The sequence below is a fragment of the Tachypleus tridentatus genome, chromosome 7, assembly GCF_004210375.1.
Source record: "Tachypleus tridentatus isolate NWPU-2018 chromosome 7, ASM421037v1, whole genome shotgun sequence".
NCBI lineage: Eukaryota > Metazoa > Arthropoda > Merostomata > Xiphosura > Limulidae > Tachypleus > Tachypleus tridentatus.
In genome coordinates, this window is record NC_134831.1 from 32,673,887 (window position 1) to 32,688,250 (window position 14,364).

General features: G+C 30.7%; 1 protein-coding gene across 3 annotated transcripts in view; it reads right to left on the reverse strand.

The window, feature by feature from the left end:
• Window positions 1-14,364, reverse strand: part of LOC143255383 (ubiquitin carboxyl-terminal hydrolase 25-like) — a 57,251-nt gene that overhangs the window by 12,917 nt on the left and 29,970 nt on the right. For all 3 annotated transcript variants that reach the window (XM_076510953.1, XM_076510952.1, XM_076510954.1), the window contains 8 exons: window positions 13,414-13,505; window positions 11,796-11,941; window positions 10,956-11,083; window positions 8,689-8,784; window positions 7,978-8,121; window positions 6,444-6,640; window positions 5,530-5,600; window positions 3,662-3,890 (listed from right to left, as the gene is read on the reverse strand). In XM_076510953.1, coding sequence (XP_076367068.1) covers window positions 3,662-3,890; window positions 5,530-5,600; window positions 6,444-6,640; window positions 7,978-8,121; window positions 8,689-8,784; window positions 10,956-11,083; window positions 11,796-11,941; window positions 13,414-13,505 — 1,103 coding nt within the window. The remainder of the gene's footprint in view (window positions 1-3,661; window positions 3,891-5,529; window positions 5,601-6,443; window positions 6,641-7,977; window positions 8,122-8,688; window positions 8,785-10,955; window positions 11,084-11,795; window positions 11,942-13,413; window positions 13,506-14,364) is intronic.

The following is a 14,364-nucleotide window of genomic DNA, read 5'->3' on the forward strand; positions in this document are numbered from 1 at the left end:
TCAGATACTTAAGATAATCACATGTAAAAGTAAGATCTAGAGACTATGTAGCTACTATAATTATGTAGAAGTAAGATCTAGAGAGTCAGATAGTTATTATAACTACATGTAGAAGTAAGATCTAGAAACTCAGACAGCTACAATAATTACAAATAGATGTAAGATCTAGAGATTCATAGTTACTGTAATAACATGTACAAGTAAAAACTAGACTCAGATAGCTACTATAATTAGATGTAGAAGTATGATCCAGAGATCGAGATAGTTACTATAATTACATGTAGAAGTAAGATCTAGAGACTCAGATAGCTACTATAATTACATGTAGAAATAAGATCTAGAGATTCAGACAGCTACTATAATTACATGTAAAAGTAAGATCTAGAGACTCAGAAAGTTACTATAATTATATGTAGAAGTAAGATCTAGACACTCAGATAGCTACTATAATTACATGTAGAAATAAGATCTAGAGATTCAGACAGCTACTATAATTACATGTAAAAGTAAGATATAGAGACTCAGATAGCTACTATAATTGCATGTAAAAGTAGCATATATAGATTCAGATAGCTACTATAATAATGTAGATCTAGAGACTCAGACAGCTACTATAATTACATGTAGAAGTATAAGATCTAGAGAATCATTCCTGATGACAAGAAACCCACTTGAAATAAAAATGTATCTCAGAATGGCTGGTATGGGTATTAACATTTTTATTAATAAAGCAGAGAACAACGTTTCAACCTTCCTAGGTCATCTTCAGCTTACGAAAGAATGAGTTTGAATGTGACCATTGAGAGACACATATTAGGGATGCGAGTACAAATGGGTATGGGATTGTATGGGGCATTGCAGGTGGATGATAGTTTGTTAATTAGTACAGCTATAAAGGTGTTCCTCTATATTGTTTTAGTTGCTGTATGAGTAGGGCATCTTTGATTTTGCTTTTGTTTATATTTGTTTCCCGAATTAATATCTGGGTGTTTTCTATGATTATGTTGTTTTTTTGATTTGCAGTGTTCAAATACGTGTACAGGTCTTTTTTTTTTTAAAATAGCTTCCATTTTTCTGCTTCTCTCTCCAATATAGAAGTTGTGGCAGTTGTTGCATTGTATTTTATAAATTATGTTGGTGTTGTGTTTATCAGTGTAGTTTTTACATAGTATAAACTTTAGTTTTGTACCTGGTTTTTGAATAAATTTGGTGTTTACTGGAATGTTATGTTTTAAGTTTTTTCCAAATGTTGGTTATTTCTTCGCTGATGTCGGAAACATATGGTATGCAGCTGTATAAGGTTTTGTAGTTTGTTGTATCTTGAGGTTTATTGTTGTTTGTTTGTTGTTGGTCAAAATGTGTATACGTATGATTTTTTCCTTGGTTTTTAAGGAAATTTGTTGATGTTGATGAAGTGTTGTTTTACTTTGTTGATTTCATCATTAATTTTATTGGGTGAACATAGTTTTGTGGTTGTGTTTATTTGGTTTCTTAATCTGTTGACTTTTTGGTTTTTTTCACGCACTAAGTCCCAGGGAATGTATAATCCAGTATGGGTGACTTTTTTTGTGGATTTCTGTTTTGAATTATGTATCACTTCTCGTGATTTTGAGGTTACAAAATGCTATTTGGTTAGTTTTTTCCTGTTCACAGGCGAACTTAATGTTGGGGTGTACATAGAGTTAATGTGATTAAAAAAAACTAAGTGTGTGTACTGTAGATGTGAATCCAGCAATTGTATCATTAACATACTTGTACCACTATAGTCCAATGCATACAAAGCAACATCAATCAACTCAATAGTAAGAACAACAAGGAAAAGAAAGTCCGCCAGAACATGAAACTAGATAAATTAAAGTGCCAACAACTAAAAAAATGCCAACACAACATACCACCAACAAACCTTGTAATTAACAGATCCGACTGAAAATTAAGGAATAAAGATATATGTCTACTCAACGAAGGACTCAGTAACACCTAGAAATATTCCATCCATTGAAATGAAAGCCTGCCTGGAAAACAAAGCTGGAAGACTGGTGATCGATTCTACACAAACTGAAAACACCAATAAAACAATTTCACAGAAAAGAAATCTGAAAAAACAACCTCACACAAAAAGATATTAATTCTATAAACAACTTAAAATAAGACAACATCAAAATTCTAAAAGGAGGCAAAAGCAATGCTATAGTTACAATGAACACAATGACTACATTAAAAAATGTACAACATCTTGTCAGATACAAACAAATTTAAACTACTAAAACAAATCCAACGAAAACACACAAAAACCAGTTAAACAAAATGCTACTATACATAAAAAAACCAACACAATCATAGAAAACATTTATTCTTACCTACGAATGACCGACTCACGCACACCACAACTATGTGGCGCCCCAAACCTCACAAACCTGATTGTCCACTACGATCCAGAATGTCGACCTACAAATCATTTAACTACAATCTCGGTAAATACATAGCGCGAGCATTTTCTAAATATGTAACATCAACTGGCTTCTTTTCAAACACTCTTTCAACCTTAAATATATATATTCTAAATCAACTAAATCATAAAGCCTTAATTGCCAGTTTTGATGTAACTTCCCTCTTCACAGATATCTCAACAACTGAAGCCTGCAAGATAGCTTTAGAACTTTATATCCAAGACACCAACCCATCATAGTTACTATAATTACATGTAGAAGTAAAATCTGGAGATTCAAATACTTACTATAATTACACATAGAAGTAAGATCTGGAGACTCAGATAGCTGTTATAATAGTGTAGATGTAGCGACTGAGGCTGCTACTATAATTAAATGTAGAAATAAGATCTAGACTCAGATAGTTACTACAATTACACGTAGAAGTCAGATCCAGAGACTAAGATAGCTACTATTATGATATGTAGAAATGAGATCTAGAGACTCAGATAGTTACTATGATTACACGTAGAAGTAAGATTTAGAAACTTAAATAGCTACTATAATATGTGGAAGTAAGATCCATGGACTCAGATAGCTACTATGATATGTAGAAATAAGATCTAGAGATGCAGATAGCTACTTTGATTACATGTAGAAGTAACATCTAGAGACTCAGTTACTATAACTACATGTAGAAGTAAAATCTAAAGACTTAGATAACTACATGTAGAAGTAAAATCTAGAGACTTAGATAACTACATGTAGAAGTAAAATCTAGAGACTTAGATAACTACATGTAGAAGTAAAATCTAGAGACTTAGATAACTACATGTAGAAGTAAGATCTAAAGACTTAGCTAGCTACTGTTATTACATGTTGAGATCAAGAATTGAGACCAAGAAATACTGGTATTTACTGTTGTGGTTATATATTAAGATCAAGAGGCAAGATTTAGATTGGCAGCTACCACAAGTACATACTTCCTTGTACATTAGTTTTCACATTGTATGTGTACAAGTTTTGAATTCATTCACACTTCTGTTTCACTGTAAGCTACTTTAAAGTATTTTAAATAACTTAAATTTATTGTTTTTATCCAGTGAAACAAACACACGAATTTAGCATCAGGCAGGCTGCACTCATTACAAAATAAGAATGAGTTGATGTATTATTTCATACAGTCATTATAGGACATATTAATCCATTAATACATTATTAAATTCATGTCTCACCAGTAAATAACTCCTCTCGTTTACTATCCACATACAACAGACAATATGCAGAAGCATGGTGAAGACCACCCACTGAATCTTTCACTAACTCTGCCCATGATGCTTCAGACACAGTTACATCATTGTATTTCAGCCACATTCTACGTTCTGGACAAAAAATATATGCCCAATAGTGGCCTGAAGCTGCTTGACCTTCATGAACAAGCACAGCATGAAGTCTATAAGGAACCTAAACAATAACAGAAACAAGCACCATGAATTCATCAAATTTAATCCTGTAACAAACTTCATATCAAGAGAAAACAAAGTACAATACTATAAAATCATAGGATAAGAGATAATAATTATTACTTCATACAGTCTTTAAAGAACTCAAAAAACTAGAAGTATAAGCAAATATCACAAGAAGCTTTCCCACAACAATGGGAGAAAAATATATATATACATATACACACACACATAAGCATTATAACTTTGCAATTATTCAGATATTGTAACATTTGTAATAAATTACAATATTTTATCAGTAATGTTGAAATACTGATACAAAAAATTAATAGTTAACAGATTTAATAAAGAAATTATAAGAATGTATAAAATAAATATAAAGAAATAAAAATTAGAGAAATTTTACTTTAAATTTCTAATAACTATTTTTAGTTATGAACAAGGTCATTTAACAACATGGTACTACTTTATATGGATGTACACCTTACCACATGTAAAGGCTTGTTTAGAGCATGATAGTCACAGTAGACTTAATAAATGGGTGTTGGTTAGGAGCTGCACTAGCTTGTTTAGCTAACTGGATGGGATGCTTCATACAAGTATAATTCATCTTCTGTGCTATCAATTAGTGCCTTTCTACCATACTGAGGGCTGGAGCAGTAATTTCAAGAGTGAAGTTTTTAACTTATTTACCCCCAAATGGTAGTACATATTTTTATTTCAGTTTATTTTCTGCTTTACTTAGGAGAGCAGTCACCTTCCCACAACTGTCTGCAAACAGTGAAAAGCAATATAGATGTTGAACATTGTTGACTTCATCTTGCCAACATCTTGCTGTCCTAATTTCTATTTCTATATTTGTTGCTACTCTTATTTCTTATGTGAAACTGGCAAACAGAGGTTAAGACTGATAGATGGTGTATCCCCATCACAATGTGGGTCCTATATCTACAATCACCTCCAAAACATGGGGTACATTTTATAATCCCACATTATAGTTTGTACCCTGGGATCTTTTCAATTAGTACATTTTTTTTGTTTAATTTATTTTTGTTTTGGCTTGTTTTTTAAGTTATAACAAACTTATACACACACACATACACACAAGACCATGATAATTAAGTCTTCATTAATTAAAATACTATGATAAAACACATGCACTTCATGAAGCTCATATAAATAATAAATGAATATTTACAACTTTTACATGTAAAGCATTAACTGAACCTTTTAGTTATTCACCCACTGAATTTTGGTTTATAATATTCTTAACTAATTCCATAATTACAAACACATTTCTTATGTGACAAATATTAATGTATGTCTCCCTCATAAACTTCACAGTTTCTTATTAGTTATTTAGTATTATACATTTTATAAAGCCTAACAGTTGCATCAATCTCTAATGAGTGTCTATTACATACTTATAAACTTATGATCTCACCTGCTGAAAAGTTGAATATTTCACACTTATTGATTTTTTATCACCTGTCGCAAAACTGACTTGCTACAGAAGTCTCTAATAATGTCTATTTCATACTATTAAATTCATTTATTATCTCACATGGTGTACAGCTGACTATTTATGTAGTTTCTTGCAACTACATACTGCATAGTTGCTAACACATTTGTCATCTCACCTGCTTTAAAGAGGACTCATTGTATATCTCTCTGATGACTTTGTCTATTCTGTCAATCTTTTGCTGGAGTTCTGTAGACAAAGAAAAGTGAAAACAAATCAAATTATGATGCAAATTTCAAACAAACTGTACAGCTTCTGACACTCTGAAACTACTATCTTACATGGAGCTAGCTTAACCTTCTATCTTACATGAAACTAATCTAACTTTTCTATCTTACAAAGTTTAAATGTCATCCAATTTTTATCTTAACTTTGAGTAATCTGTCATGTCTAGACACCTAGAACAAGATGTCAGAAATAAACCAATGAGTTACATACATATTTTAATGCATTATATAGTATAATATGTAGCATCTAAATTGCAAGCAATAAAAACACTATGAATGAACCTGTTCACAATCATAGTAACTATATGATACAGAAGAACATGCAATACAACTATTAATGTCAGAAGTCATTTTAAATATCAACATACATTACACATTAAAAATAACATCCATGAAGAATTTGTCACCTATATTAACAGAAATCAGAACAGTAAATACATTATTTTTAAACATAATCTTGTTTCTTATAGCAATAGTTGCTTTACAGATTTATAAATATATACCCAACATTTGTAGTGAAGGCAAAATAATAAATTATAAAAAAGCTAACTTGAAATCAATAGACTAACTTTAGAAATACACAGAAATTTCCTTAATAAAATAATAATAATTTATATTCCACCTAATTCTATTCTTAAAAAAAACCAAAAAACTAATGCAACCTATAATAAAACATTAAAATCCAGCTTCAATACAACAAATACTGTGACTCCTTTAGAAAAAGTAATTATTTTTGACCCAAGCATTTTGGTTTTTACTTAATATAAAGTTGATGATTCTTGAAACAGTAGCAACCTCAAATTACCTCGTACATCATTTTCAACCTCAGTTCTCCATCGTTTCAAACACTGTTGAAGGACTGAAAGCTCAACATCTGATACATGTCTTGGGGTTGGGGAAAGGCCACTTTGAAAAGCTTGGTCAAGTTTACTTTGCCCTGTAGAACTGTTCCAAGTGGCATCGTTTTTTGTAGGGGATGTGCTTGGCGAGTCACCTATTATGCTGAATCAGAGAAACACAGGCTATGCATTACTTTTACACAACACAACATTAGGTGTTAACATTGGAGAAGAATATTCACACAAGCTCCTGCAGTTTAATGCAACATGGTGCAGATATTGAACAGTTCCAAGTTTCTTGGAGCAAACTTTAGGATATCACATTAACTTACTTTCAAACATAAGTGTTGTAGAAATAAATGAATATTTCTTTTCTTTGAAGCTTACTTTCTTTGAAACTGAATGAATAAGTAGTATAACAGAACTGATAATAAGGGGTTCCTATTCAAATGGCCAAATATTACTTTCAATTAGAGTAAATATGGCATAAAGTTGTGTGTGATACTACAATGGTTTATTGCTGGGTAACAAAAAAGACAATATGAAATAAGAACCTCAAACAATTGCTACATTAGACAACATATGAAAAAAGCAGCAGTTATGTGAATTTTGTAAACAGTTATTAGTTTATGGTTAAGTTCCAATTCAACTACAAAAAATATTTAATATGGTTTAGTAGTTAGGACTGAATAATATTTTAACTTAAGGTTTCAATCATTTTTTGCTAGATGTGTATAACTACCCAAAGCAATATTCCACCAGTTAAATTAGAATGCCTAATCAAAATAATGTCCTCTGATTCCATTTCAAGGTCTGATTAAAACATTATATTCAAATTAGATTGGAAATTCTGGTCAAAACATTGTCCCAATAATTAAAGTATGAAATATGGTCAAAACTCTGTTCGAACAATCAAATTAGGTGGCCTTGTCAAAATATTGTTCAAACAATCAAATTAGACAGTCTGGTCACAACACTGTTCCAGCAATTAAATTACAAAGTCTAGTTAAAGCATTTATATTAGATCATTTGTTTAAAGCTATACAATAAAAATTATATTAGAAACTGGTAAAAACACTGTCCAAATAATTAAAATAAAATGCCTGAGAGAAACATTGTTCCAACAATAAAATAAATATACTAGATAAGTAACTTTGAAACAGCTAGCTGGCCAACTAATACTTTACTCTTCAGTACACTGGAAAAAAAAAACTTAAGGATTTAGAAGAAAATCAGCACATTTGGTTTCATATTATCTGTTGAGTCTTTACGAAATTACCTAGACACTTATCTTTCTCTAGCATTCAACAGTTTGCAGCATTTAAATAATATAGTGTATTAACACAGAAAATTAAAAAAACTAATCGTAGTGAATGACAAAATTAAATTTTTAAGATGAATTATTTTAAAGTTATGTACTTTCTACTTAAAGTTCTTGAACATTTTGTTTTACATCCAGAGATCATGCAAAAATAAACCTTTAATAAAAACATGAAATACCTGGATGCTGATGATGGAGAAGTCATGACAACATCTTCAGCTGTATGATGAAAATTATCTGACTTGCTCTCCACAAACTCAAGAGTATACTGCAGAACATCTTGTAGAGGGACACGTTTAGGTCCTGACCCATAATTTAAATACCTAAAGAGTGACACTTGTACAAGTTAAAAGAAAAATTAAAAGCTGTCATTCCTGTTTTAATTGAAGTATTTCAACATTTTAAATACTTACTTCTTCGAAGTATCAGGTCATTTAACGTTCTATTAAGTGCAAATCAATCTTCAACACTTACATATAAACAATATTGTTAAAATTAGCCCCATGCATTATTTTTTTCTACCTTGATATTAATTAAAGTACTGAACCAGTCTCAAAATATCTTAATCACCTGTTTTAAGGACAATTTAAAAATTTTAATTCAGTGTCACAGCAAATTAAAAAAACTGGAACAATAAGAAATACTTATTACCTAAAATAAATTATTCTATATATTCAAGTCAGATCAATTAAAAAATATTCAAAATAATATGACAATAAGAATTACTTAAATAATACAACAATGCTATGTGATGACATTTTTGTCACAAGATAATAAAGTAATACCACTTTTTTTATGATTACCAGTTATTATTTGTTCAGTTGAATGATAATTCCATGCACTTTCCACATCAATCATCACTCAATGAAACTATATACTAGTAAACTCACTTTTCTAAATTTTTCTGTAACTTCTGACGCTCTTCTTTCAACTTCCATACCTCTTCTCTCTTGGACCTTATAATATTTTTATTATACTCCATATACCTGAAACCACCAATAATATTTCAATCCTTTAACATTATTACTTGAAAGACTATTCAGGATCATGTTTATTCTCAAGATCAATTCTTAACAAGAACTTTATATCTATAAAACTGCCCAGTGAACAGTATCCAGACGAACTGCTGCAAAACTTATAAAAGAACTTAACTGCTAAAGAGTCTAGATTTAATGCTTGAATTACATATTCACCATAATGATGCTGATTAAAGAAACAATGATAGAAATGTAACTGTTATCAATCCAGTTGTTTTTGGCCCAGACAACATAGCTTCAACCATTATGATGTTACCATTAAAAGAGTCAGAAAATGGTACATTGGCTGACAAAGAAACAAACAACAAAGATTCCAGTTGTTTAATAACAAATGACACATACTTGCACCTACAGCTGAATTAGTGAGATTACCTTATCAAAATACAGTGCCTGAAAATGAACTTGATCACTGGTATAATGTCCATGTTTGTAATTCCATGTTTTGTTGGCTTTATGTTTATATGAATAATTATGAAACTGAACATACACAATGATCATGGGATAATTGTATTCATATCTTGGACAGGATTCAAGAAGCTTCACCTCAGACTTCAGCTGGAAGTGTAGATACAAATGCATATCCTAATTTTTCTGTCCTACACAATGCTCATATTTTACAGCAATTTCAATCTTTCTTATGTTACCTTGTAAGCATAAAATAATCTGATTGAGCAATACATTATAAATTATTGAAACATATAAATATTTGAAATTATATCACTTCAAAAAATATAATAATGCCAAAACTGTCAGTCTAACAATTTAAAGCCCACTGACTGGTATAATGCCACCTCTGCTCTTACATTTACAAAAACTATTAACTCATAAAAGTCATCATGTATGAAATGTAGACACTTGAACCATGTAGCATAATAATTATGAGATGTTTTAAAATATAATTTTTCTTTATAATACAATAAAGAATACTGTGTAACACAGCTATTTATTATATTGTGACATGAACCACGTACTTTTTGATCTAAAAGCCAGTTTTTGTGATAAAAACTCATTTAAAGCATTAAAACTAAAAAGAATAAATATTTATCTCACTATTTTTCATATATGTCCTTCTTTAACTAAGTTATGTAACATGTTCAAAAAGAGAGATGTCATGTATAACTTTGCCGGAAGATAAGATACAATTCTACGTACCAAAGATGGCCTACATTTACAAAACTTGAGTTATTGTAAACAGCCAAAACCATTACTTAGCAAAATAACTAAACACAGCAAGATCTCTAAGTTAATTAAACACCTTTCCACAGAAGACCATTTTTAAATTAAAATACAAATGCCTTACATAGCCTCGAAGTGCCTCAGGATGTCGTAAGAAAATTTTCAACTTTAAAATGCAATGTAGTTACACAAGGAAGTTAGATCCAAAGAAAATAAACTGTGAGAAAAAATAATTCTAGATTTCAGATGATATATATAAAATGTTGTTAACTTCAGAAACTTGTTAGGCATAAATACAAAAAAGCAGACAGTGAAATTTCTTACAGTTCCTTCCATTACAAAATTAAAAAAAATTCACTGTCAACCATTTTAGCTAGAAATAAGATTCAAATGGGTGTACAAAATTACAGATGTGTGATTTAATTTTGCCAATTGGCAAGCTGTACCTGCACAGGTAAGAAACTTAATTACTTCCATTATATCTATTACTGTCCTAACAGAGGATAAAAATATAGAATTATAGCTAGCAGTTTTGATTTCTTTTTAATTACTTTATCAAAAATAAATGTTAATAAAACGTACCTCAAGAGAAAATTTAAAATCTCAATATTCAGTTATAATTCTATTTTGGAGGTCAACTGAGAGGGGGGATACATCACATTACTAATCAAACATAAATGTCTTTATTTACCTAGGTACTGGGATAGAATAGATGCATTTTCTTATAGCAAAGCCACATTGGGCTATCTGCTGAGTCCACCAAGGGGAATCGAACCCCTGATTTGAGTGTTGTAAATCCGAAGACATACCAATGTACTAGCGGATGACAGGGATAGAATAGATCAATTTATGGGGAATACCAAAACACATATTTTGGACAAAAACCATTTGACTGAAACTTTAGAAAATTAATTTACATGCATGTAGAAACTGAATTTACTCACCTATCCATGTATATGAGTTCAGGAAATTCCAACTTGTGGTGAATTTTCTCTGGCAGCCCCAGTTGCTGATTAAACTGAAATCTGGATAGCTCAAACAAGAGAACTGGTGGTAATTGAGTGAACCAAGTCTACACAAAGAAAATACAAGCTACTTACAAATAAAACATTGGGTATCTAATAACAACAAATGTATGTATCATTAACCATTGTTATTAATAAAGTAATTTCTACCAGATTTAGGAAGTTCAATATTTGTAACTTTATCTTCTTTTGTCACTTCAATGGGTCAAAACTTTGTTACCAATTACAATATATGGCAAAAAACAGCCTTATAATACCTCTTTTTTTCATCAAAAACTACACCATAAATTAATATGTATTTTCTTTTTCATTCTTGCTTATTCTCAGCAACAATTAGCAGTCTCCAAGCACCTTAGAAAGTAGATTGCAAGAATTATAATTCAGCTTTCTTTATTAGCATACTGTAAGCATAAGCCATTTGTAATCAACAAGGTGTGCACTTGCATTTTCAACCTGATTCTACAAGCTCAGTTTTGAAAAGCACTTTATCCTTAATTCTGAACATTTGTGACTCCCAGCATGCACTGCAATTGATTTGATTGCTCTACATCAGATTTCATGCTGTATTTCTATAAACTCACTATCTATCCAATAACATTTTGAATGGCAGATCTTAACATTAAAGTTAGTGTAAAAAAGACTGAAGACCACTGACCCACACCACCTGTGTTAACATCTCAAAATGGCACATGAACAGGTAAGATCCTAAAAACATGCTACTTATAAGGAATTATAAATATTTTAATATATTACTCTTACTTCTTGCCCAGAATTTGTCACAGAATCTCCATAGCAGGACTCTATCTCTTGTGCCATAGCAGCCTCTAGGCTGTCATGGATGTCACAAAAACCAGTAACTTGAAGAGGATACTGGCCAAATGCCTCTTCATTCTCAAAGGTGTGTCCTGAAGGAATATTAATAAATGTTTCTAAGTAGCATGTATGCCTACAAAATTTGTAGCATTTAACAGTACATGAAATCAAATGATGTTTAAGTGTTCTAGTTGAATGTTACTGATAAGTAATTATTTCTGCCATTGAACATTTTTAAACAGTGTATCTTTAAAAGCACAACTCAGTAAAAAAGAAAGAGATAAAATTAAGCATTTGAAGTTTTTTTCTTCCATAAAGATAAACATAAAACAAAATAATGAAAAATGTTTGTCTGTTTGCTAGGTTTTGCACAAAGCAACTTGAGGCCTATCTGCATTACCTATCTCTAATTTTGATGTGATAGACTATAGGAAGGCAACTACTCATCATCACTTTTTGGGCTACATTTTTAACCAGTGAACAGTTACAATAACCATCATATTATAACACTCTCACTGCATGTCCAGTGACAGTTTTGAATTCTGTAATCTACAAATTGTGAGTCAAACAACCTAAACAAATGGCCACAGCAAGCCAAAAATACAGGAAAACAACGAACCAAAATAAGTTTACCATGAAAACAAAAGTCACACAAATCTGTCAACATAAATGATGAAGTCTCTGATCAACAGTTTTACCAAAAATGCTGCTCAAAGCTGGAAAAAAATATATACAACAGGATATCACAAAGGGAAAAATAATATGTGTAACTTATAAACATGGGTGCTTACAACTGGTTGGGAGAGAGATTCATTACACAAACCAAGAGCAAATCTACAAGGCCAAGCCAGTTAAGTTTTGGTATTTCAAGAAAACTTAACATTATTCAATATTTTTTCAGAATATATGAAAAAAAAACTCATTATTTTGACTCAATTAATGAGAAAAGTGCAGAAAGAAATTTATGCATTCAGTTTAGCATTTGTGTCATGTATTCATGACAAACTGTGAAACTGTCCAGTTAGTAAGACTTACTTCATCAGGCCAACATCAGGACAGCAATTAACAAACCATTCTTATAAGTCACTAGAAACAACAACCATGTTATTGATTATGCTTTCATCTTACTGCACTGCCTATAACCAGAAAACTGCTCAAGATGTTAATGACTGACATTCGTATCGCACATAATCAAAAGTCCTTTTTTCCAACAATCCCATACAAAGTGGTAAATACATTTTTATTACCATATTGTTATAAAATCTGTCAAAAAATGATTATATTGAAACTTTTACTACTGTAACATTCTAAAATATGGAAAAAACCAATGGTTATGTTGAAACTTTTACAACTATATTATTTAAAAAATATGATAAGACAATGGCTACACTGAAACTTCTTCTACTGTGTTTTACTAGTTGTGATAATAAAATCCAATGGTTATGTTCAAATATTTATGCAGTTGTTCCCAATATAATGAAAAATTCAACACTTGTAATTAAACTATAATGATTACCATATTCTTAAGCATATGAAAAAGTACCTTGCTCTAACCAACACTCACCTTCATTAAGTCCTTCAGACCTGTAATGTCCATAAAAAAGGTTCAACATGGGATTTTGACAATGGGATGAATTCTGATCAGTTGGTGATGCACTGAGATAAAAGAGATAAGTATCATACAAGCACAGACATTATCAACAACTTCACATGAGCTTCAGTAGTTCTAAACTGCTGCTTAACTTTAACAAAATAAACATGTTGTGTATCCAATTTCACAATTTCTTGGGGTTACAGAAAGTATGACAGAAAATATTATGTCAATGAACAATAACACAAAAGACATAAGACCTTGCATGTGGAAAAAGCGAAAATAATGTAAAATTGATGCTAATGTAATTGATATTTCAACTTCATTTCTTTGTTGTTGTTCTTGCTACATCTGTATTTTATGCTATATTTAATCCTAAAATTATTCATTTCTTTTTAAATCGTTCACATCCTGTGGGATTAAATAGGGTAGTTTTTACTATTTCAAAATTTAGTAATTAAATAACCAAGGATATAAACCATGCAGTTTTTAGTAGTTTGAAGCCCAACTCAAACAGTTTCTGTGTCATGCTTTTGTTTGTTTGTATGTTTTGTTTTTTACAACGAGTAACATAACCCTGTAAAATGGTAATCATCATTTGGTTTGCAGAGACCAACTCAGTGACTGATGTGTAGTGTAATTACAGTACAGGAAAGAAGTATGAAAATTAGATTAAAAATATCACATATCATACATCAAGATGATGGATGCCATCGCCACTGTAACTGTGAACATGTTATATCAAACATGGACAGAAATCAAATATCGGTTAGACGTGTTAAGACCCACTAATAGTGAACACGTACAAGTCTACTGATATGTCAATAACAACTGTTTCAGTTGGGCTACAAGATAATGAAAACTACAAGGTTGTATTTTATTTAGTTAATTATTAAATTATGAAATAGGAAAGATAATTTTGGA